This window comes from Nipponia nippon, unplaced genomic scaffold, assembly GCF_047370975.1.
Source record: "Nipponia nippon isolate SJK-2023a ecotype South Korea unplaced genomic scaffold, ASM4737097v1 scaffold_5, whole genome shotgun sequence".
Taxonomy (NCBI): domain Eukaryota; kingdom Metazoa; phylum Chordata; class Aves; order Pelecaniformes; family Threskiornithidae; genus Nipponia; species Nipponia nippon.
Window position 1 is genome coordinate 28,444,506 of NW_028262369.1, and position 23,700 is coordinate 28,468,205.

Below are 23,700 nucleotides of genomic sequence, written 5' to 3' on the forward strand. Positions count from 1 at the left end.
TGCAAATCCACCCCCTGAAACCTGCATTCTATATATCCACCACAGGGGAATTGGTGGTCATCATCAGTACTGTAATGGACAGCTGAGAGGGATAATCACTGATATTTCAGCACATTCATGCTTGCGACTCAGTCGTTTTTAGTGCACTTCTGTTTTCACTGCTTATTAGGGAGGCTGAAGTTAGTTATTCATTGCTGGACAAAAAAAGTGTCTGAGAAAGTTCATGTGCAGGGAACAGCACATTGTTACAAATTAGTTTCCTTTACCATTTCTGGCAAACTCATTACAAAGTAATCGCGCCCTGCGCTGAAGTGCACTTCCTCTGGGACCAATAACTGTAAATAAGCAGGGCTGCAAGCTGGCTGATAAGTTGTTGTTCTGAAGATAACGGTCCTTTTTAGCAGAGTGTTTGACCTTTTTCTTTATATTGCCTCAGGCTTGTCTAAGACCCTCAAGGTCTATTTTTCATCTTAAAATTCTCTGTAGGAAAGCACAATGTGTGGTTTAAGAAGATTTTAGGATTGCTTAACATATCTATATTTTCTTTTCTAGCATTTTTATGATAATTGTTAGAATGCTTAGTAAGTTTAGCTAGCATTTTCTTAAGCAGGTTTTCTTTCTTTGCGTAAAGTACACTTTTTATTGATGTAGGAAGCAATATACATTAATATTTTATGAGGACTAAGTGTATGTTGCATGATTAATAAAATAGTAACATTGGGCTTTTTTCTGACTTTTAAAGAAACTTGAAACATGCCATTGACCCCTTTCACTATTCACATTTTGAGAGAATTGCACTAAACATTACTCTGTAAAGCAATTTAAGCAAATATAATTAAGAATTTTGGCTTGAATGATTAAAGAAAAGTATGTCTCTTCTCAGTATGCTGAGAGTATTGAACAGAACTGTGACTGAAAATTGAGCATGTCTTAAAAACAAACCCCAAGGCTAAGTGAAAGTCAGTTCATAGACATTTGGGAATTTGATTTGTTCACATCTTCCCATCAGTTTAAAAAGATCTGTGCCAGTATTTCTGTAAAGTAAAATCATAATAGAAAGAAAAACCCGCAACTAATTTCAGAGTGCATAGGAGAAAAAAAATCCATAATGCTTTGTAAAGTACTGGCTACTCTAATAAATTGCTTATTTTACTTTTAAGATGCAGTTATAAAGCCATTTCACAACCAGACATGCACCCAAACTGTAAAAAAAAAAAAAAAAAAAAAAAAAATTAAACAAGAAATGTCTTAGAATACCAATAAGTTGGGATCTTACTGATCATAATGTTGTTGGGCTTTTTTCCCATGCAGATCACATTACTCAATCAGTTCATTAGTTTTATATGTACCTTAAATAACATTATTAATCTTATGTTTTATAATGTTAACCCCCAAATATAATGCTAATCACAAATTATAGAATGATTATGTTTTGAAAAATGTTTTATAATCTCATAGATACCACTTCTGTATTTATTGAATGGAGTGGTGATGATTTCATGCGGGCATGAACCCAGAGCAAAGTAAAGCAAAGCTGATGTTTTAGTAGTGTGAGACTTTTTTCTTTAATTTTAAAAGAACGTACTTAACCAATATGGTTATGAACAGACTTTCTTACTGATACCACAAATTACCAGACTAGCAATGTACACAGAATAAAAACTGTGCTTGGGAAGGGTCTTACAGTAGTGGTATCGAGACTGAAAACTATTGGTAGGTATATTACACAAAATTGGTGCTATCTAGCTTTCTCTTAAATTTATTATCATTTCAGCACAGAAACTGTCCACCTCAGGTATTGCAAAGTAGACTGTGTGTATTGTGTAATTGCACAGAGATTCCTGTGACATAGGAGGAACTTACTGTCTAACCATTCATTAAACAGTTTTCTCTCTTGCTATGCATTTAATAAAAAAAGAAGAGAGAAATTTTAAGCAGTCTTATAGAGCTATTAAAAAATAAAGGTGGTTTAGAAGTCATTTGCGCTTAAGAAAAAAATGTTTATTTTCAATGTTAAAATATTAAAATGGTATCATGGCTAAATGGAATAGCATAATCAATGTTTTAATTCCTGTTTCATAGTTTCTAATATGTTTCACTGTGTTACCTGTGGTATTGGAATATAATTCTCACTCTTAGAATAAGTCTATTTCCCATGAATACAGCAGTGTGAAGGCAGTACGTAAAATTGTTAACTTTGTTTATGAGATTAACATTGGGAAGTTTATATCCTTTCTTGGACACCAAAAAATACTTTTCAGTGGTATTACCAATTTTCTACAAAGCATCTCTTAAAGCAAGGAAGTGTTTTGTTCTTACAGTTCTAGGCTTCTTTGTACCAAAACTGCCGTCTTGTTTAATGACATTGCTATGTGGGTTGAAATTAGGCTGACAGATTGTGAGCAAAGGCTGTGATATTACAAACAATAGTCTATTGAGCATGAGGAACTTGTTGAATTGGTTACCGAAGGCATTAGTGTTCGGTCCAGCCTATTTAGCATCTGGAAGACAGAGAAGAAATAGTGCGCTAATGAAATGTACAAATGATACTAAACTGCAAATGGCTGCAGGTGACTATGGCAGCTGACGTGTACTACAAAGGAGCCTAGTGAGAGGCAGTTCTTTAGGCAAAAAGTAATAAAGTGAGATACAATTCACAAAAGGAAAAAATACTGCATTAAGAAGGAGGTGAGTATTCAAATCAAGTATTACAGATAAAAAGAGAAAACAGTGTTGGGAGTCCCAGGGAACTGTGCACACAATGATTACATTGTTAAAGGTTCTGCTGGATTTGAGATCGGTATATGGGTTTTCCAGAGCAGACTGACTTGGAGTGGTTCCAGCATACCAGCTCTTCATCATCAGTGATTTCGCTGACATCAGTACAATTCTCCAGTGCTAGTTTAGGGATCCTATGGACTCTGTAAAGTAGTTCTGAGTGGGCCATCTGTCCCCCATACAGTTCAGGACAGTCTGATGTTGAAAAAGAAGCTGAAATGTGCAATAGGTCAGAAATCAAGGTCTCATTGTGCTCTGTTTTTATTTATTCAGTTAATAATATTTTCATTTCCAATGCCTTGCAGTACAACTTTTTAATGATCTTTGAGCCTAAAATATAAATTTAATCACTTCTGTGTCCTTCTTTGGAAGTAATTCAATCAAAATTTGCACCTCTGGTCTGTGCTGCAGATAACTTAATCCATATCTGGAATTGCTGGGATCATTGGGAGGCATGTATATCTAGTAGTTTACAAGCTGGACCTAGTCCACAGTCTGTGTTTATCCAGCCTGCTGCCTTAATCTTAGGGGATCCACCAGCATCACATGCACAACTCAGGTTGAAGTGACTCCGGGCATCCACACATTAAGCTTTGTCCACAGAGAGCTTAGACTGTGATCTGTGAGGCAACTGGAATTCAATCTATGCAGTTTAACAGCTTGGAACACCTAAATTCTGAAATACGTGAGGAATATTCTTTTCCTAACAATGTCATATGTTAATGACATTGAATGAAAAATACAGTAAAGCAAAGTCCTTTAATTAAAGGTATTACAATGCAATAGCTTGATTTTACCACTCTTATTTACTTTGGATAATAATCTGTAGGAAAGAATAGTTTACGTTAAGATTCAAGTTGTTGTGAATAGCAGTGATAGATTTGACCGCTGTGGCAGAAAGTGCACTTAGGTGAGTAAGGGACTTAACCTCAAGTCAGGCAGATGTGATGGGTTGACCCTGGCCGGCTGCTAGACACCCACCCAACCACTCTCTCACTCGCCCTCAACAGGACGGGGGGAGAAAATAAGATGAAAAAGCTTGTGGGCTGAGACAAAGAGAGGGAGATTGCTCACCAATTGCCATCACAGGCAAAACAGAATTGACTAGGGGAGAACTAATTTATTTCCAGTTAAAATAGGTTTGGATAGTAAGAAACAAAAAGAAATTAAAACACCACCTTCCCCCCATTCTTCCCTGTTTCCCAGGACCAACTTCACTCCCCCCACAAGGAGCAGTGCAGGGGGGCAGGGGGCTGCAGTCCATAGCAGTTCCTCTCTGCCGCTCCTCCCTCCACACACTGTTCCCCTGCTCTAGGACGGGCCCTTCCCATGGGCTGCAGTTCCTGTCAGGAGAGCCTGCTCCAGCATTGGTCCTCCGCGGGCCACTGGTCCTTCAGGAAATATCCACCTGCTCCAGCCTCTCCCCACAGGACACAGGGGAGTCTCTGCCCCAGTGCTCAGAGCACTCCCTTCCCTTCCTTCCTCCTCCTTCTTCTCCTCCTCGAACCCTGGTTCTCCTCAGACTTCCCCACTCCTCTGCTTGTGTGGCGTTTTTGCCCTTCCTTAAATACATTTTCACTGAGGTGCCACCACCTTTGTCGAGGGGCTCAGCTGTGCCCTGCGGTGGGGCCGTTGCGGAGCCGGCTGGAACCGGCTGTGACTGGCATGGGGCAGCCCGGCCTCTCCTCAGAGAGCTCAGGCCTGCGGCCCCTGCTGCCGGCACCTGGGCACGGACACCCGATACAGCAGATGACATTATTTATATTTGGCAAAGGTATTCTAGCTGTACAATATTGCTGGTTTTTTTTTTTTTTTTCAAATATCTCATATGCCAAATGTATCCTTCAGGCAAGTGTTTAGGAACAGATTGTTAGCATGAAGCGGTTTTCTGCAGAGGGAATCAGTGAAGAGAATTTTCTTCTGAAAAGAAGACTGTGGGTAGGAAAGTAGAGGATAACATTAAAAATAGGGAAGATTAAAAGTGTTCAATTAGTAAAGCCAGAAACAATTTAGGATAAGGAAGAAATCCTGCAAATATATTGATGAACAGAGTTGAAAATGTTTTTTCCTGCTTCTTTTCCACCCCAGAACAGCATGTTGCTGAGGAGGGAATTGTTTAGCTCAAATTGCGTTATAAAAAACTATTTGAACCCAACAGTATATATCCAACCCAAAAATATGTATCTAAACCCAAAAATATATCTGAAACCATAAAACCAGGTCATCTTACAGTGGTATTTTTTTTTAATAAGTATAATTTAGCATGTGAGCTAAAGCATGGCCTTGTCTTACAAGGCCTGATAAGATGGTTTTTGGATTGGATCAGGAAAATGTGAAGTCTTATTTTTCTAGTGTATGAATGAAATGGGCAGTCTGAACCCTGTCTTTAAGAATCTTGGCACACTTCAAAGGAAAAATGCCAATTTAGCAATTTAAAAGCACTTAGCAAGTTTTCCCAGTGCTGAACTTCATTTCTATAGCCAGTGTGGCTGCTTGCTGAATAATGCCATAGGGGACAATGTAGCTCTGACTATATTTAAAAATATTAGTCCATGAAATTCACTAGCAAAAAGCTGAGGCGAAATCTTACAGCCTCATTTGTGTCTTTGGAAGGAGGTGATTGTGGCTCAAATGGTAAAGGCAAAGTATTAAGATAGCTTTTGAATCACAAAGGAGATGAAGGCTGGCCCATCTGTGGGGAGAGAGGGATGCTCAGAGCACCAGCCAGAGGGGCCAGGTGGAAATCTGAGGACTCTTTAATCTTAGAGGTGCTTGAACATAAGCAGCAAATAGAAAGAAAGAAATCCGTACAAGTGGTGGCTAATAGAGGTGCAGAGACATTATCAGAAAGTGGGGGGAAAAAAAAAAAGGAAATAATTAAAAGGATGTTAGGACACTTAACTGGAATACTCAGATAAGAGAAGACAAAAAGTCAATTTGATTGAATAATAAAAATACATGTTGTCTTCTTTTTGGTGTATTCATATGCGTGTAGCTTACACGTATCTATTTTATTTTGTGACTATAATTAAGTCTTTTAAAAATAATTCTGAACTGTTGTAAGGCTTATTATATATTTTAACCAACAGAGGTAGAAGTTTTAAAAACTTTTCTCAGCGTAGTTCCTGAGAGTTTATCAGCCATTCATTAAAATGCATTCTTTTTCATATGTTCTTGGTAGGTAACCTTGGACGGGTGGACCATATCACAGAGTTTGAGTATGACCTGTTTATTAGACCAGATACCTGTAACCCACGCTTTCGAGTTTGGTTCAACTTCACTGTTGAAAATGTAAAAGAATCACAGGTAAGTGATACTAAATTAGATAGTATGATAGCTTTAAAAATTGCTTACTCCAGAATATATTTTCTTGAACAAAAAAGATGACATCCAGGGTTTGTAACTAAAAATTTTCTGTAAAATATATTTTTGTTCTTTGAATTTTTATAAGTAAAAGCAGGTGTCAGCATGACTGGATATCACCATGTTTTTCAGCTATCCAAGACAGGAAGTACAAAGACAGTGTAACATTCACCACCTAACAAGAGTTGTATTAGTAATGGCTGCTATATATTTGTGTTAATATATACAAACCAAATATTTGTGTTAATATATGAAAAAGAAGTCCATCATAGCAGTTCAAATATTACCACTCAAGCCTTCATTTAATACATGTAGAACAATGAGACAGCGTTGCAAACAGGCATTACTCTAGTGACTCGTAGTAGAGGAGCTGCCTGCCAACATGTCCCTTGTGAAAGAGGAGGTTTAATGTGAAACAATGTGATAGGCAACTGTTTCGCCTATTTTTAAATAATGTTTCTTTGCAGTAAAAATACCTCAAGAAAGGAACTTCCTTGCTCTACTTTTTCACTTGTCTTAAACTAAGCCAAAAAAAGTTATGTACTAACTTTCACATTGACAAATCAAAAAAGATTGAATTCCTCTTTTCACATGTACCTAGCATTTTATTCTGGCGTTCTTAGTTTATCATAGTCAGACTGTCATTTTCACTTAATAGAAAGAAAACATATTTAGTAAGAGAAAAAACTACGGAAGCTTGATATTTGTATTCCTACAAGACTAATATCTTAATATCCACCACTGTACCATTGCTGTTACAACTAGAAATCCTGAAATTGTTTATCTATCTTCCTGGAGCCTGATACTTTATCAGACAGACCCTTTCGCCTGCTGTGCCTTACTCAACTATGATCAAATTATATAGTCATGAGATGAATGGGAATCTGTCTCAAGGAGGCAAAGAGATCTGGTAGAAAGATACAATATATATCTAGTGCTTACAGGATATTTGTTTTCATGGTTGTCTACATGAAAGAGAATGGTTTCACTATTAAGTTTGACTTGTGAGGTCTGTTTTTATAATGTGTGTTCCTATAATCTTTTTTTCATCTCTCCAATTTCCGTTAAAATGAGACCTGCATGAACGTAATCTAGTCTGGAACCTTTTTTAGGTCTTTGTACTAGCGGACATGGGCAGTATTAGTCATTGCAGCTCAGCTATATTAAATGAATGTTAGAAATTGCTACATCAAACATACTGTGTAATCTGGTTTGTGCATTTTGATTATTTTCTTTTATGTTTTACTAGAAAATAATAACAAGGAAACCCATACCATTCAGTATTGCTTAAAAACGTTGCACTAATACACAGGTAACTTTGATCACTTTATGTGTAAAAGTAGATATTTTAATAACTCTATATAAACAATTATCTATATAATATTATATTTATTTTTGATGTATCATGTGGAAGGAAGGCAGATCTATGCATTTATATATCCTAGGTCTGGTTTCAGCCATTTAGATGAGGACTCAAAAGGAGTAGCTACTTTTATTAGTTTTATATATTGTCTATGTTACATTTCCTTCTCATTGTTCCTCTTCCTTCAACTTCAAATTCTTAAACAACTTTATTTACTTATATTTGAAAATATGTTGAAGATTTTCTTCTCATTATAAGAACATCTCCAGTTTTACTTAACGTTTCACACTAAAGCCTTTACTCACAAAGAAATTTATTGCGTGAGAAAACAAGAAACCTCCTTTCATTACCTGAATTAGAAATCATCCATCCTGTTTTTCTCCTGTTGCATCAGACCAATCATTGACACCCAACAGTGGACAAATGGATAAAAAAGTGAACGAAAAAGACACAGTGTATAAACAACAGCCATACAAATACTAGGAATGCATAATTGTACTGCTTGTATTTCTGATTTAGGTTTCAGTTCTACTACTGGATGGTAGTGCAGATTTTATAATAACTTTAGTGCAGTATTTTGTGTTATTAATCTAGTGATAAATGAAAAGAAAGACCTGTTAGGCATTCCTGCCAGTCTCACCATCCATGCATTATTGTTCTGTAGAGAATAGTTTTTTTACCTTCCAGTTTTAATTTTCTTAAGCCATGGAGCTTCCACTTCCTATGTCTCAAAACTGTTCTATAGACTCATCTCACTTACAGTGTCGCTTGATTTTTAGCCTAAAGCTTTCCTTTATTTAATCCCACTATTCCCAGTTGCAATTCAGCTTAGTAATAGCTCCTCTTGGTACAAATAAATCCTCATCATCCTTGGCTAACATTTATATTTCTGTAAATTATAACATTCCTCATCATTTGTGTCTTAACCTAGCTATCATGTTTGGTTCTTTCAGCCCTATATCCAATAGAGCACTTTACCTTTAAGTGTTTAATTATTTTTCCACTTTGGGGCCTTTGGACTTTAATCATAAGAGAATCTTTCCAGCCCTTTGATAATTAGCCTAGGTTCCCAGGAAAAAAAAGCTTATATGATCACACTGCCTACTTGCTAGTCTAGGATGTTGTGTGGCTGCTGATCTTTCTTGTCTCCTTTCTCCCTCAATAGCTTCTTAACTCTTGGCCAGTTTTAACACCACTGGACAGGAATTCCTGTAAGTTTGAGGAAAGCAGGCTGCCAGATGGGCAAGAGACCCATCTGTGTTCCCACTGGCAGAAAGGCTGTAGTATGAGATCATTTCTTATTAAACATCAGAGAATCCACAGAGGAGATGCATAGGAGAAAGTACTCATTGGAATTTGCATTTTTAAGATACCAGAGAATCCAACTATGAAATCCAAATCGATAGCACTTAGTAGTTTTGCTTCTTGCAGAACTTCGTGTTTTTATTATTATTATTCCTCTTCCAATTCCTTCATTATTTTCTTTATAGTGTGGAACTAAAATTTAATGGAGAATTCTGAGTATACTAACATCCCAACTTACAGAGAAGAGACTGTAGTCCCTTTGCTCTGTTACTGTCTCAGTATAGACAGTTGAAAATTGCAGCAGCCTTTTGTTGCTGAATCACTATGGAAACTCATGCCTAATTTGTTGTTCACTATCATACATAAGTCTTTTTCAGAATGATTGCTTCCTTCCTCCTGTTATGTATGTCTTAGGTTACTGTTGTGCTTCAGTAACAAGGGCAGGTAAGAGAGCTAAGTTCTGTAGCATAGCAGTAAGAGCCCTAATCTTTTCAGAATTATTTTTAGAATTTTATGATAAACTTGGTTTTTTTGATGTTCACTTCCCTATGTTACAGTAGAACCAGTAGACCGAACCAGTAGACCTTTTTTTTTTTTTTTACTTGGAAGCTGGTAAATTAACTTCTTGCTCTTTATGACTTGGACTTCTACATCAGACATTTTTTGTTGTCAGTTTTATTTTATATATTTTTTGCAAGGAAAAAATCAAAAGAATTAGCTAATGGTTTATACTTACAGAAAAAAAGAACCATCATATAAGATATCTGTGAGATTTAAAATTTGGTCTTTTGGTCTCCTTATATGGTTTCTGTCTTGCAAGTCAGTTGGTCTGACAAGATCTGAGATGTGGATTTTTTTGTCATTTGTTCAGTGAATTCAATTAACACCAATATTGGAAAAAACAAAAAGAAACGGATATGTTATATGTAAGGACTATAATCATGCAATGATTACACTTACAATAACCATGAAAGGGAGAATGAAGGAAATAGGATTTGCTGTGGAACACATGGTCTCATGGGAAAAGCCTCCAATTTCTCTAATTATATACATGTCACAGGCTGCTGTCTGTTTCTGGATAATGCTCTTTATTGGGCAGGGTTTGTTTCCTATTAACTTCAACCATGGCCCTTACAACACCATCTACACTTTTGCTAAATTCCTTCTCTGTGGAACCGGAAATTGGATGAACAAATGTCATCTCCAAATTGCATTTCAAATATTTTAAATAGACAGTGCTTCAGGTGCATGATTACTTCTGAGCTAGAATGTCTTTAAAGGTGTTAGTAGCAACAGTGATTCATTTGAGATTTGGGGCAAAAAAAGACATGTGTGTACGTGTGATAAATTATAAAAATATGCTAGTATACCAATATTGGAGGATTTTACAGGTGAAAAGAATGATTATTTCTCTTGGGGACATAGCCAGAAATTATAATCAAGTAGTTGGCATTCACTGTTCCAGATAATGTAGCCACACTAGAAAAAGATGATCTCTGTCCTGGAAAATTTACTTTTGAGGAATTTGAGAAGAGATAAGAGTTGAATACAACAAAGTGATGAAAGGATTAAACGTATCTGCAAGGATTTTAATTACTCTAACAAACAGCAACCATATTATACCAATAAGTAATGCACATCTAGGCTGCGTGAATATATTCTGTATGTGTATGTACCCTGAACAACTCTGCTGTCTGATGAATCATGTTCAGAAATGGTATTTTCACTGAGATTAAAAAAAGAATTTCCAACAGAAGGGGTTTCCTAATAGTGCCAAATTTTGTTCTGTAAGTGTTGATAAACACATTTGGAGTTCTTCATCACAAAGGTACTGACAAAATATACCAAGAAGGATAGAGGAGAAGAATGGATATTTGGCAGCTAGGATTTGATCATTACTTAGAGTTAATAAATCAATCCAGATTAAGGTTAAAATCAAAGAACCAAATGTTATTTACTTCAAAGACATTCTCTCTGTTACTTCAGTTGCAGTTGGACTGAGGCTAGAATTTTGACTCAAGATTTTTTGGTTTTTTTTGTTAGGTATATGTGTGGATCAGGAAAAAGGGGTAGCCTATTCTTCTTCAGAAATTAAACAGGATGCCAAGGGAAGACAGATAATATCATAGCTGGACATTATTATGAACGCATGGAGCTCTCATTATAGAGTTTTCTCTTTTTTGTCCTAAACTGTTTTGTAAAGTAAAAAAGGCTGTAAAATCTCTGTTGTCTTTAATTGATTAGATTTTCAGGCCTCTTTCTACTGTCCTAAAACAAACCCATGATCCTTAGCAGACAACTGCTTCATTGTGATGTTACAGCTGTGGTTGTTTAAAGATATGAATGGTATATGTATAGGGAGAGATAACGTCTTTTATTATACCAATTGATACATTTTTGAGAAGCAAGGGGGAATAAAAGAAAAACAGGCATGATTTGAGGTACTCAAGCTCTTTTTCTGGCTTAAGAACTCATCTTGTACAGTTAATTCCTGCAGAAGCTTCCTCCAAAGTAAGATGGAGTAAGGATGACATCAAAAGCAGTCTAAAGTTGGAAACAGGCTACCTTTTTACATTCTTCTTAAGCAGACATTCTTCACTCTGTTGTCATTTGGTGATGTAAGTTACTGGTATCAAGATGCATTATAACATCTAGTCTTTCCAGTTTCTCATTTTATAAGACAGGTATTTTCTTTACTGTGCATTACAGGCTATATTGCATTTCCCTAGCTTTGGAAAACATATGTATAAAAGTGCATATGTTTTTATGAAGGAGTGCAGTTCTGAAATTTTGAAAACTTCTATAAAGCATTTTTTGGCTTGCAACATTTCCTAACCAATCTGAAATATGTATCTTCTGTAGTGTGTTTCATTACATATACCTTCTTACTAAATTAGGGCTAAGTAATTCATTGTTGAATAGTTTGCATTAATAATTTATTAATGCTCTTCTGGTCAGCTCATGTAGTCTCTCTAAATAGCTCTTTATAATAATTTATGAGGAGAATTGCTAGATTATTTGAATTTTGCCTGTTTAGGGAGTCCCCAGCTATTACTCATCTTTATGTGTTTTTGTTATGTTACTTTTTAGTGTGCTAGAAAGATACCTCTACCTCTTCCTGTATGTTGGTATTTTATTCACCCTTTACACAGGTAGACAAAACCTAATCTTTTTCATGTACCAGTTTTGTTTTGTCATATAAATTTGTTTCCTCACTTCTGATACTTTTCTTGAAAATCATCTAATTTTAAGAGGTTAAAGGTAAAGGTTACTGATACCTATGCACTGCCTATCCAAGCACACTTAATGAATTAAAATTTAGAAATTTGAAATTTGGAAGTTTATAACAACTAGGCATGTAGAACTAATAAGCAATCTGAACAAAGCTGTCATCTTAGATGGTTTCACTGACGTATCTGAATGTGTATAAGAACTTGATTACTAAGAATGCTTATGTTGGACTGATTTTTATACTCCATACAACCATTGCAGTGTAACGCAGCAGAATCTTGCTGGGACTCAGATTAAGAGTGCTGTGATGTTGTTTGGTACCAAATCAGAATCTTTAAAGCATAAGACAAGGTCTGTGTTGCTGAAAAGATAAGCTTTAAATTTATATCACTCTTATAAATCTGGTTTTAAAGAATGATTTTGCTTAGCTTTTAAAAGAAGCTTAGTATCTAGCTTACTGTAGCATTTATTGTCCAAAAAGGTACAGTGTTTCAAATTTGCTATTTATCGAAAATATGCGTACTTGCCTAATTCTTTTCCTCTTTTTATGTGTTTATTAAATAGTAAACAATTAAAATGAAATTCAATTTTGTATGAAAACTTTGTGGCAGAAATTTATATCTATTACTGTTGCTGCCAGTAATGTAAAACATGGATGTAAACGTAAAAGAAAAACTTCATGCAAGTAAACATAGGGTAATATAAATGTAACAATGTACCAGAATGGGTGAGTTTTACATTTATCTCTGCTGCTGGGTTGATCTACTACCAAAGAAAATGAAATATTTATATTTAAATTTCATGCAAAATTTTATGGGTGAGTAGTTTAACGCTTTTTTTTTTTTTTTGGCAGCAATAAGAATCTCCAATACTAAAAAGAAAATGAGTCTTAGGAATAGAAAGTTTTGAGATATGAGCGTTTGAGTTCTTGAAGCTTCTTTCTAACTGACTTTATTCTGTCAAAAGACAGGAACAGTTGTAACACAAGTATCAGGTGACTACTGATGTAGGCAAAACTCTGTGATTGATTCCTTTTTGTTTTACAATATTCTTATGAATTAGTACTAAGCGATCTGAGAAGAATGCGTTTTGTTTAGCATAAATGGTATGAAAATACCAAGAAATACATGTAAGTCCAGAAAGATAGAGGTTTTGTGGATAATTTTCTGTACCAACCCCTGTATCAGAACAATATCACTCTGAGTCTGAATTTTTTTTTTTCTTTCCTCCCTAGGCTTTCTACTTCCCTAAATAAAAATTATGAATCTATTTAGCAGTTCTCAAATAGGCATCTATTTGTCAGTATTTGTTTAAGTTCCTGTTCCTCAGTGATATTTTGAGTATCTGGTATCTCTGAGAAACACTGTGGATACTCTTCAGTTTTACCTCTGCTATGACTTCATGTATGGCAACTGGAGTGGAGATATTAAATGACAGTTTTCCAGGAAATCTGGTCCTATTCTACATATGTCAAAGTCTAACCTAAGTATCAAGCTGACTTAGTTTGAGTTATCAGGCTCTGTTTTCATGCTGCTGTCCATCTATTTGGTTGAGTAAAATGAAATTAATTTTAATTTGTTTGTTAACTCTCAGTGATGAAGGCTCTCAGCTGCTCTTTCTTCAAGTCCATGTTTGTATGTGTTTGCTAGCTCATGTGTTTGAAATTGGGGTCCTTCAGTCAATAGTGACATCTGAATTTCCATCTGTGTCTTGAAAGCACTTGAGCCATTCCTCCAAAGCCATAAAGGGTTGAATGGTTTTTGTCACCCCATATTTCCAGCTCACATTGCCATTTTGACTTGAAGATGAAACTGAAAGTAGCATCACTGTTATAACTTTTAATTCATGGCTTACTGTAATTTTAGTATTGATTTAGTTAGATCAGTATCAAATTTTTATTTATTTCATATGTGAGTGATGTTTTTCCTTTGTTTTTAGCTACCAAATAGTGGGTTTCAGTTCTTGTGTGTGAACTTGGTCAAGATTTAAATTTTGACATTCATCTAAAGCCTCTGGGTTTATCAGTCATTATCATTCACTGTTTTATTTTGCCTTGGAGAAAGGCATACACTGCAGAAGTGCTGAAGTTATAATTCTTTTTCTAAGCAAGATTAAAAAGGAAGTGAAGCTCTCTTGAAACATTTTCGTCAGGAAAAATCAGTTTCTTATGCAGGTAAATAAATTTAATCTGAATTAGAGAATGCTTTCACTAAAAATTCTCTAGTGTTTACTAGCAAATATGACAACAGTTGAAGCAAAATAAGAGTTATGTGTTTGTGTCCTTTGGGATGCATATTTCAGAATCTAGAAGCAGCAAAAATCTGGACTTTCTGTTAGTTTTTGTTTAGTTTGACGTCATCACTGTATACAATAATGTTGCACTGCCTATACTTCACTGGCCAAGTTCCTTAAAGCTACATTTGAGTGTGTATGTGTATTTTACGTATACATATGTGCATACATATATATCCATCTGCCTTGAAAACATGAAAGGCTGAGTTGACTGCATTTGGACAATATCTTTTAAGTAACTGCAGTTAGTACAGGGTAAGTAGACTATTTTGTATATAGCACATGCCATTCAACTTGAAAAAAAAATGGAAGAAAGAATGGTGGAGCCAGATTTATGATGCAAATTTTGTAAGATCTTATGATACCATAGCATGTGGTAATATGGATCCATTACTTTATATAAGGGAAGGGCTTGAATTATCTGAAATGTGTATTAAAAACCATAATGGATTATTTCGAAGGAGCCTTTGGACTTTTTAAAAGTAGTTTCACTGATCTGTATGTTGGAAAGTGACACAATTTTATTGTAAGTCAAAAGTGCATAGGGTTAGATGATATGTATAGTGATTGTAGTAATTATTTATTTACTGAGAAAGCCATATGAAATGTTAATTAAATAAGAAACAAAGTGATGACATTTAAAATAGATTGCATGTTCATCTCAACATTTAAAAAAAGAAAAATCAATTGAACATACTGCAGTTTTGAAGAAAAATAATTTTGCCATTTTGGAAACTTGTGCCTATATTGGTCATGTATAAAATTAGATTTATAAATGATGATTCTTCCAAGTTGGAATCCTTTCAAGTACATATAATTTTATTTTGGATCAATAATTCAGTTGTGCTTGGAATAGATTGAGGGTGCATGTGAAGCTTTGGTAAGTGCAATATAGTGTGCATCTCCATGAAATTATCCAAAGCTGTCATGACATGTATCATCCTTTAAAAAGTAATGAATACAGATAGGTTAGTAAACATAGACAGTATTCAGTGTTAGCAAAACAACTGCTGTCCTGATGAAATATTCTCTCTTGGCAAGACAGTGTTAAATTCATAAACTTTTTCTGTTCCAGGTGTCTCTAAGAACATTTTCGATGTCAGTGTTCAGTAATTATTGCATACATACTGTATGTTTCAGATTTAACACTGGCTTTGGCTTTTGGTTACGGGAAACTAATGACCAGGTGTGTTTAATTTCCTATTATGGTGGCATCTGTCACTCAAAATGTCAAAAATACATTATAAATGCCATAAACAAAATCAGCACTATGATGATCTTGATGTCAGTGATGTGACATGCTTACTTTTCTTTCAATTTAAAAACTTTTTTATTTATGATTAAATACCCGCTTTTTTAGTTCCAGTGTTAATTGTCTTCCATGCAAATTTCCTTTCATTCTGCTTTTATTACTGAAAAGTATTTACATCAGAATGCACAAACATGTAACTAAAGTAAAAGAAAAAAATATTTACATTGAAGAGATGAAGATGAAATGTTTTAAACTTTACTGCTTTTAGATTTTTTTAATCTTTCTTATGCATAATATTCTATATTTGAACCATGGAAGGTTGAGATACTGTGCAGAAATTGTTGGAATTTGAAGATAAAAACAAGCTGAAATATACATAGGTTAATTCATGTTACTGGGGGAGGGAAATCATTTGCTCTTCAAATGGCAGGGCAGAAAAAGAGAAGCTACTGCTGAAAAACTGTAGAAAGTTATGTTTTTTCTTGCCACCAAGGAAGTCTAAGAATGAAATAGTAGTGATATTCCATATGAGGTAATTATTTTGGAATTAGTTGGGAAAGAGCAGTGAAGGCAGTATTCTGGCTGCTGATCGTCGTTGAGTGTATTAAACATATGGCTGCGGTAATCCCCTATTCTGCTATTAACTGTTGGTGGTGGAACTGGACACCTAGATCTTGTAACACATTTCCTTCATTATTGTTGCATGCTGCCTGTGATTTTAACATATGAACCCAATATGAACCCAATATTGGGTCATTGTGCACAGTGTCTTTACATATCTGATACCTTACAATAAGTGAAAGAAAAAGCAGAGAAAACTTGAATTTTGATGGTGAAAATGAGAAATAGAAAATAGAAAAATTAATATTGAAAGGACAAACAAATTCCTGAAAATTAGTGTTGTGCCACATTATAGGCAATAAAAGCCTTCCACTTCGCTTCTGTGGAAGCTGTTAGGTGGAGCAAAGGAGCTGTGAAGAGCGGTAAATCTTTCACTGTTCTTGAGCACCTATAATCTCCATCAGAATCGGACATCAAGTGCCACAAAGATGTAGGATTATTGTACTTTGTTGAAAAGATTGCACATTTGAGAAACCCTCCTAGGCAGTGTGGATTCATTCTTGCATTTACCAACTGGTAACTCATTTTTAATCCCAGCATTCAGCACTTTGTTCAGCAAGTTTCTTGGACACACAAATGTAACTCAGGGCTTGCGCGTCCAAACCATAATGTTCGTGGGTTGTCCAAGAGAATCATGAGTAACTCTTGACTGAACTAACCTGATTCACTGAAAGATGGAAACTTACCTTCTTCGAAGTGTATAGTGCCAATACTGTTTATTCCAGGAGGCAGCCAGTTACTCCAGAACATTGAACTGGAACTGCCCTGTGACCGTGAAGGGGACTAGTCTGGTAATGAAAAGATGGTGAAAAAGCAATCCACTGTCATTCTTGCTGTGACTGCCCTACATCTCAGATTCTCATCTGCTCTTCCCATTCTCCCATCAACAGCCACTGTAATTGAGTCCATCTTCTCACTTATGGCATTGTCTTGGTTTTGGCTTTACTGTAAAAGTAAGGAGGTGGCACAGCAGGTCAGATAAAGGAGCTGTCTAGTCTGGTATCCTAATCTGGACAATTTCCAGTAGCTGATGCTTTAAAAATATTAGTAATAACTGGGAATAATCCTTCCTTTCGGTTCCTCTGTTAATTGTATAGGCAGAAATGACCTATGCATGCTGCACAAGTTACAGGAAAACCCTGGTGCCCTGCAGGCCAGCCTGGCAATTATTCCTCACGCACTGCATGTTGCGGCACCACAGAATTGTGAGTTCCCACCAGTCTAAATTAGGTACAGGCTGTCAGAAGTCACCAGGTTCATTGCAGTAGTTGCCTCCAGATTGTTGTTTTTTACAGGCATAGGTGGACTTTATGAATTGTATCATCCTTGTCTAATCTGCTCATACTTATTGTGATCTTGGAACACTGAGTTCTGCATCTTATTTATGCAGTTTGTATGAAAAGTACTTTTCTCTTTTTTAAATATGCTGGTTAATATTTAATGTAATTTTTGTGTTATGAGAAATAGTGAATAATTTTTTATCTGCTCACTTGATTTGTGATTTTTATAAACTTCATATTTCCGCTTACTCATACAGTTTATCCAAATTAGAGAATTTTAGTCTATTTAGTTTCCTCTTCTACACTGCTCCCACCTCTGCCTAAAGAAACTTTAAAAAACCTGGATATGCTCTATATTTACAAGTAATTTCGAAAAACAGATAAGGGTATTTTCTAGGAAAAAAACAGATGTACAATGGCTCATCAAAATTAGTTCTGTACAAAAAGGTTTTTTAACATTTTTGCCATTAGGATATGAAAATAGCATTTGTCTGTTTTATAGTAGAATGAGATAGCATATCTCCCAATGATTTCAGAGGGACCAAAGTTCCTACTATGTTAAATTCCCCAGAAAATCCCATCCTAATCTCGATTAAATATTTTGTTCTATTGCTATACTGCTTATAGATATATGCTTAGTTTATAGAATTCTGGAGGTATCAAGCATTAAGATATGCATTTTCAATTTTTTAAGGGAGCAAAGAAAATTAAAAAGCCATGGTTTGTAGCTACTTATCCTTTTTTTTTTTTTTTTTTACTGTTAATTGAAACTGGAAGATTCTTCTGCACTGTATAGGTGACCCAAGATATTACAGTACATAGAGTTAAATCGTTGTGTTTCCTCCAGCAAAAAATATTTTAAACTTTCTATTGAAGAGGCTGTGAAATACTCTGTAAAATGAGTGTGCAATTTTTTGCTTTGAGAAATTAAGGAAAATATCACTGGGTTTATATAGGGACCCTCAAAATTGAACTGCTGTATTTTTTATACATAACACAGTATAATAAACTGTGTACAATTATAGTGATTGAGTACAGTTACACCAGTTTAGGATCTGGACTGTAAACCTTAGATAGACAATATCTGCTCTTACACCACTGCTCATGATGACTGATAATTTTTTTTTGAACTGAGAAGCTTCATGGAAGCTTCTAATTTTCATAGTAGCACTACCATGATGAACTGTAGCTCATTACTGTAAACTGATGGCAGCTGTTAATACTATTACAGGCAGAGACTTTTTATTTAAGGGAAACATTAGCCAGTAACTGGTAGATTTCTGACACAGTATTACATAAAGCTTCCTGTTAGGAAGGAGAGCAAAGAGAAATGGATTTGAACCCATTAGTATCAGAATTACGTGTCAAAAAGCTAGAGCAGAGTTCAATTTATTTCTGCAATAAAGTGTAAGCTAGAGATTGACTTGACAATTATTTTACCTTACATTGCTCTGGTTGTTCTGAGATGACTATTCCAACATCAAATAATCTTGTTTGGACATCTTTTACTGAATAACATGCTAGTCTAAATATGCATTATGTTATGTAGGAGCTAAAACTCGGAAGGTTTTTCAAGTAGAAATGAGTTTTTTATTACTATTTTTACTAAAGGATGTATATACAGTGGAACATATTCAGTATAGATTTAAAACAACTGCATGTGTTTTTGCTAAATCTGGTGTATGTTGTTGAATAGGGTTTACATTGTCATTGAAAGGATAATCTTTCTGAAGCTTTTAGTAGCTTGGTATAAGCAATATAAATAATCTGCCCCCAAACATTTGTCTTCTCTAAGCCATTCACTGAGCAGGGTTGTTGCTTCTGTTTATCAGTCTCGTTTTCCCTAATAATTTTCCAAGATAAGTGACAACAAATTAGACAACCACTTCCTTATTATAATTTTCAGTTTTGAGAAGAATATTTTTATCAACATTTTTGCTCATTTCACATATATAGCCTCCAACTGAACACTGAGGTCCATGAATTCAGATCCTTAACCTTGCACATTGTAAGAGACTTTTATTGGAATGACAAATCTGACTGTATTTTTCTTGTCTTGAAATGATGATTCTTAAGAACGCTTAAGAACGCTTATTTAATTTTCTAGTTGCATAGCATAATTTTTTTGAAGGGGGTTGTGTTCATTGTCCTTGTATTACCCTCTGAAAACTCACATGAAGCTTCACAGAAATCTTTTATTAAAATTCTTATAAGTAATATATTACACTGGTGTGTGGATTTTCCTAGCAGGTTTTCATATGCCTTTGCGTATTTCAATGCAAGACCATGTCATACTCTGGGGTGATGCAGAGAAGTAGAATGCTGCTTGCGTTGCATCTTGTTACATGTTCGTATTCTGATCTGTGAACTCTGTGGGCAAAACTAATCCCAACATCAGAGGACTACAGAATATTGTGGGATTCATGGTAGGACATGCTTGCCCCTGGAAATTTGACATTGATGCTGAGTACCTCCAGTGTTAGATTTAGAATCGCCTCAATAGCCAGAGTAAACAGAATATCCTTCCTGGCAGGCATGTGGAATGGCAATTCCATGGGTTTGGAATAGCCAGGATGAAACTACAATAACTGTTCCCTGTGGGTTGTCTCTTCCCTATGGCTGCAGAAGGACCAAACAAATTTCTTTGAAGCAGAGGTTAATATAGCTACCTACCTAGGTAAATTGTTATTTTACATGGATTCTAGCTGTTTTTATCACAAAACTAATTTGAGTAACATGTATTTATTTTATTGATTTAAATCTTGCTCATTATAAAAATCAGCCTATAAAAAGAGATTGTATGTATGCAGGAAGAGATTTTGTTTTTGCCAGGAATTTCTCATGCATAAATACAAAAGAATATTCTAAATGTAAATGTTTGGCTAGATTATTCTTCAGAGACACATATTGATTTCTGTTGTCACCCTTCAGTGAGATTTAGTGTAGATTACTAGGAAATCCTTTCCAAGCACATACTGAAAAAAATGGAAAATATGATTTCCTTGACAGCCAGTGAAAAGAGACAGAGCAGATGTTAACAAATTAACTGTGTTTACTCCATCTTCACCAGTGTAAGAGTCTTTCAGCTTTTAAAAAACTAACTGGTTTGATGCTTATAGTATACAGGTCCATATTGTGCTTGATGTGCTAGAAAGCATGTTTTCAAATTCATAGCTTAGCAAAAAGTGAAGCTTTGCATTTCCTGATTTTCCTTTGCTGATATAAATGTAGAGTTGTGGATCTCTCACCATAGTGGGAAGTACAGTAGAATTTTGCAGCTTAGACTATTCTATAATGCAAGTAGTATGAGTCTCATGGTAAGCTGTGTGTGATGGCCAAGTTTAATCCTAAAATATGTTCCATTCAGCTTTCTAATAAACCTGGAATTCATAACTTGTTGAATGTTATAGTGAGTTTGATAATTATGGATTATACTAATTTTACACTTCAGTGGTTAAATACAAATATTGTTCTACAAATAAGATACTTTTCCCATTTTTTTCCTTCTTTGTTTTTTAGAAGGTACAAAATATATTTCAACAATTCAGTCAGATTGGAGGGAAACCTATGAAGAATTTGTTTTCACAAACTATATGATTTTATAGCTATCTAAGAAAATATCAAGATTGTTAAATCTTAGTCACTTCTATTTTTTGAGCATTTACTAGGAGATTAGAGAATAAGAGAATGTTCTTAGATTAATTGGAAAGAACTTTGCAAAACATGAGTATATGACAGAGCAGGTTTTTTTTCCCAAATAGGTATCAGTTTTAGTTAAAACCGTTTGAATTAAAACAAAGAAAACCCATGCAGTTGCAAACATTTTGATTAATACTATCTTTCACCTCAGTTCTGCTAGTCACGGTCACTTGTGTAGTTGGTCTATTTAGTTTGCAAGTAACGCATAGAGTTTTATATAAGAAATGCAATAAATAAAATACAGTCATTCTTATGTGAAAGTAAGAACTAAAAATATGTGACACAACCAGGTAAAAGCAATATTGCATATCAGAAAGTAAGGAAGAAAACAGCTGTGATATACTGGAAAAGAATGCTGATCTCTGTAGGTCAGTTGTATTTTTAAATGGTATTGATCATGTGAGTAGAAATTAAAGAAGTTATTTTAAAACTTACATAATATAAATGTCTTGCAAGCACTGTTAGATATCAGTGTTGAACTACTTGATATAGATGAGTGATAATATCATAATCGTCTCAGAATTCATAACAAATTATATTCAACATCTACAAAATCTGAACAATTTTTTTTTTTTCTTGGCAGTGTGGTATTGTTAACCTACATTAATTCGTTTTGTAAATGGTTTAAAAACTATTAATTAATGCCATGTCACTTATAAAGTACTGTCAATAAATGTTTGGTTTAAGAAATATGCTTTATTATATAGGAGATGACACTAAAACATTGCTCTGCATTACTGTATTGTAATAAGATTTAAATAATATTTTCTATCCACTACTTTGCTTGTTCTGTAGATAATAATAAACATACTGACTTGGAAGCAAAACTCGGCTTCTGTTCTTTCAAGGGAACAGTGATGTTTGTGATTGTATATGGTTAGTAGTAAAGTTACAAATATTAAAATTATACACCTATGTATTCGTATTTTCTCAAAACATTTGGGAGCATTTGGAATTCAGATTTTTTTATGATACCTCTCTGATGTACTGCAAGGAAACAAAGCAGAAAGACTTTGGGAAAAATATTAAACTTTTGTGGTAAAACTGGCTTTATAAAAAGTCAAACAAGCAAAGGCATTTTAACATAATTTTTCTCCTGACTTAAATAATCTTAATTTTATCACTTTTTCCAAACCGTATTCCTTTGCATGAAGTATGTGCAGGAGATACTTCTGAATTTGCATTTTCATTAGATTTAGCATGCAGCACCTAATGCCATAAATTTGTTTTTGAAACTCTTTAATTCCCCTGAGTGTTCCAACATATTGAATGCTATTTGCTTTGTATTATGTTGGCAGCAAATCTGCAGTGAAAATGCTGTCAATATATATTCATAGCTAACATTGTTAACTAAAAGCAATATTGTTTTTCTATTGTAAGCTGTCACAAATGTTTGGCACCCTGTTGTGTAAGCCAAAAATTGTCAAAGAAAGGAATGAATATTTTTGAAGAAAAGTGCAGTGATAGTGTCAAGTTCTCTGTGTTAAAATACGTTCCTATTTGTACAAACCTTTACAATTTATAAAATTGTGTTTTGTAGTAATGTAAAGTTAGAATATTGTGAGAACATGCATGCTGTTACAGATATTATATTAAATGATAGGAGCATAGTAAACGATACAGCCATTTTACTTTCCAATGTAATGTAATGCTTATCAGGCTGTAAAACGCATTGCACTAAACCCAAAGATTATTTTATTAAAAGATGTACTATATATGTGGAAAATGAATGAAAAATATTCTTCTTTTTTGCCTGTTTTTGAAGATGAAGTGTATAATTAACAAGAACAAATGCAAAGTTTTTAACATTCTCCTAGGGACTATCCTTATCTTTGTGTAAGTCACACTGATTTTGTTTATTTAAGTTTGTGTATCCCTTTTCCCAATCATTCATTCTTTTCTAATGGAACTGTTATATTTTTGTATCTGCATGCTATTAAAAGAATGTCTCAGAACAAATTATTTGAGAGAACTTCTGTGGGGAGAAAAGTGTGTAAGAACAAAACGAAAAAAACCTGTCTACCGCACAAATAACCATGTTAGTGCTAATAAATAATAAATGCCCATAAGTTAAAATAAGACAAATGGCAATCTTTTGTGCTACTCTTGCAAATATGTTAAGCCAGAGAACTTGTAACCTAAGCAATGTAAAGAGAAACTTCTAGACGAGGTAGTCAAAACAGGCACAATGATGTTCCCTTGCCACAAGCTAACTTACTGTGGTATCAGTACAGAGTTCAGCTGATAGCAATGGAGAACACTGTGAAAAATGGATGCTTCAGCCCCGTGCATGGCTCTCACTGAAGTATCAGAGCTTCATAAAGATACGGATTTTCTAGTACTCTCATCTGTCCAAGTAAAATTTTTCTATATGCACTTCGGTGAAAAGATTAATCCATATATAGTGAAATACTGGAAGATGCAGAAATGTTGTAATTCATGACGCTTTGTGTCAGTGATTAGAAAACTCTGCTGTTTTCTAAACTTACTGAATCATAACATGTTAAATTTAGGAA

General features: G+C 34.6%; 1 protein-coding gene across 3 annotated transcripts in view; it reads left to right on the forward strand.

Moving 5' to 3' along the window:
• Positions 1–23,700, forward strand: part of BEND5 (BEN domain containing 5) — a 963,465-nt gene that overhangs the window by 45,088 nt on the left and 894,677 nt on the right. For all 3 annotated transcript variants that reach the window (XM_087732924.1, XM_087732922.1, XM_087732923.1), the window contains exon 4: positions 5,960–6,084. In XM_087732924.1, coding sequence (XP_087589050.1) covers positions 5,960–6,084 — 125 coding nt within the window. The remainder of the gene's footprint in view (positions 1–5,959; positions 6,085–23,700) is intronic.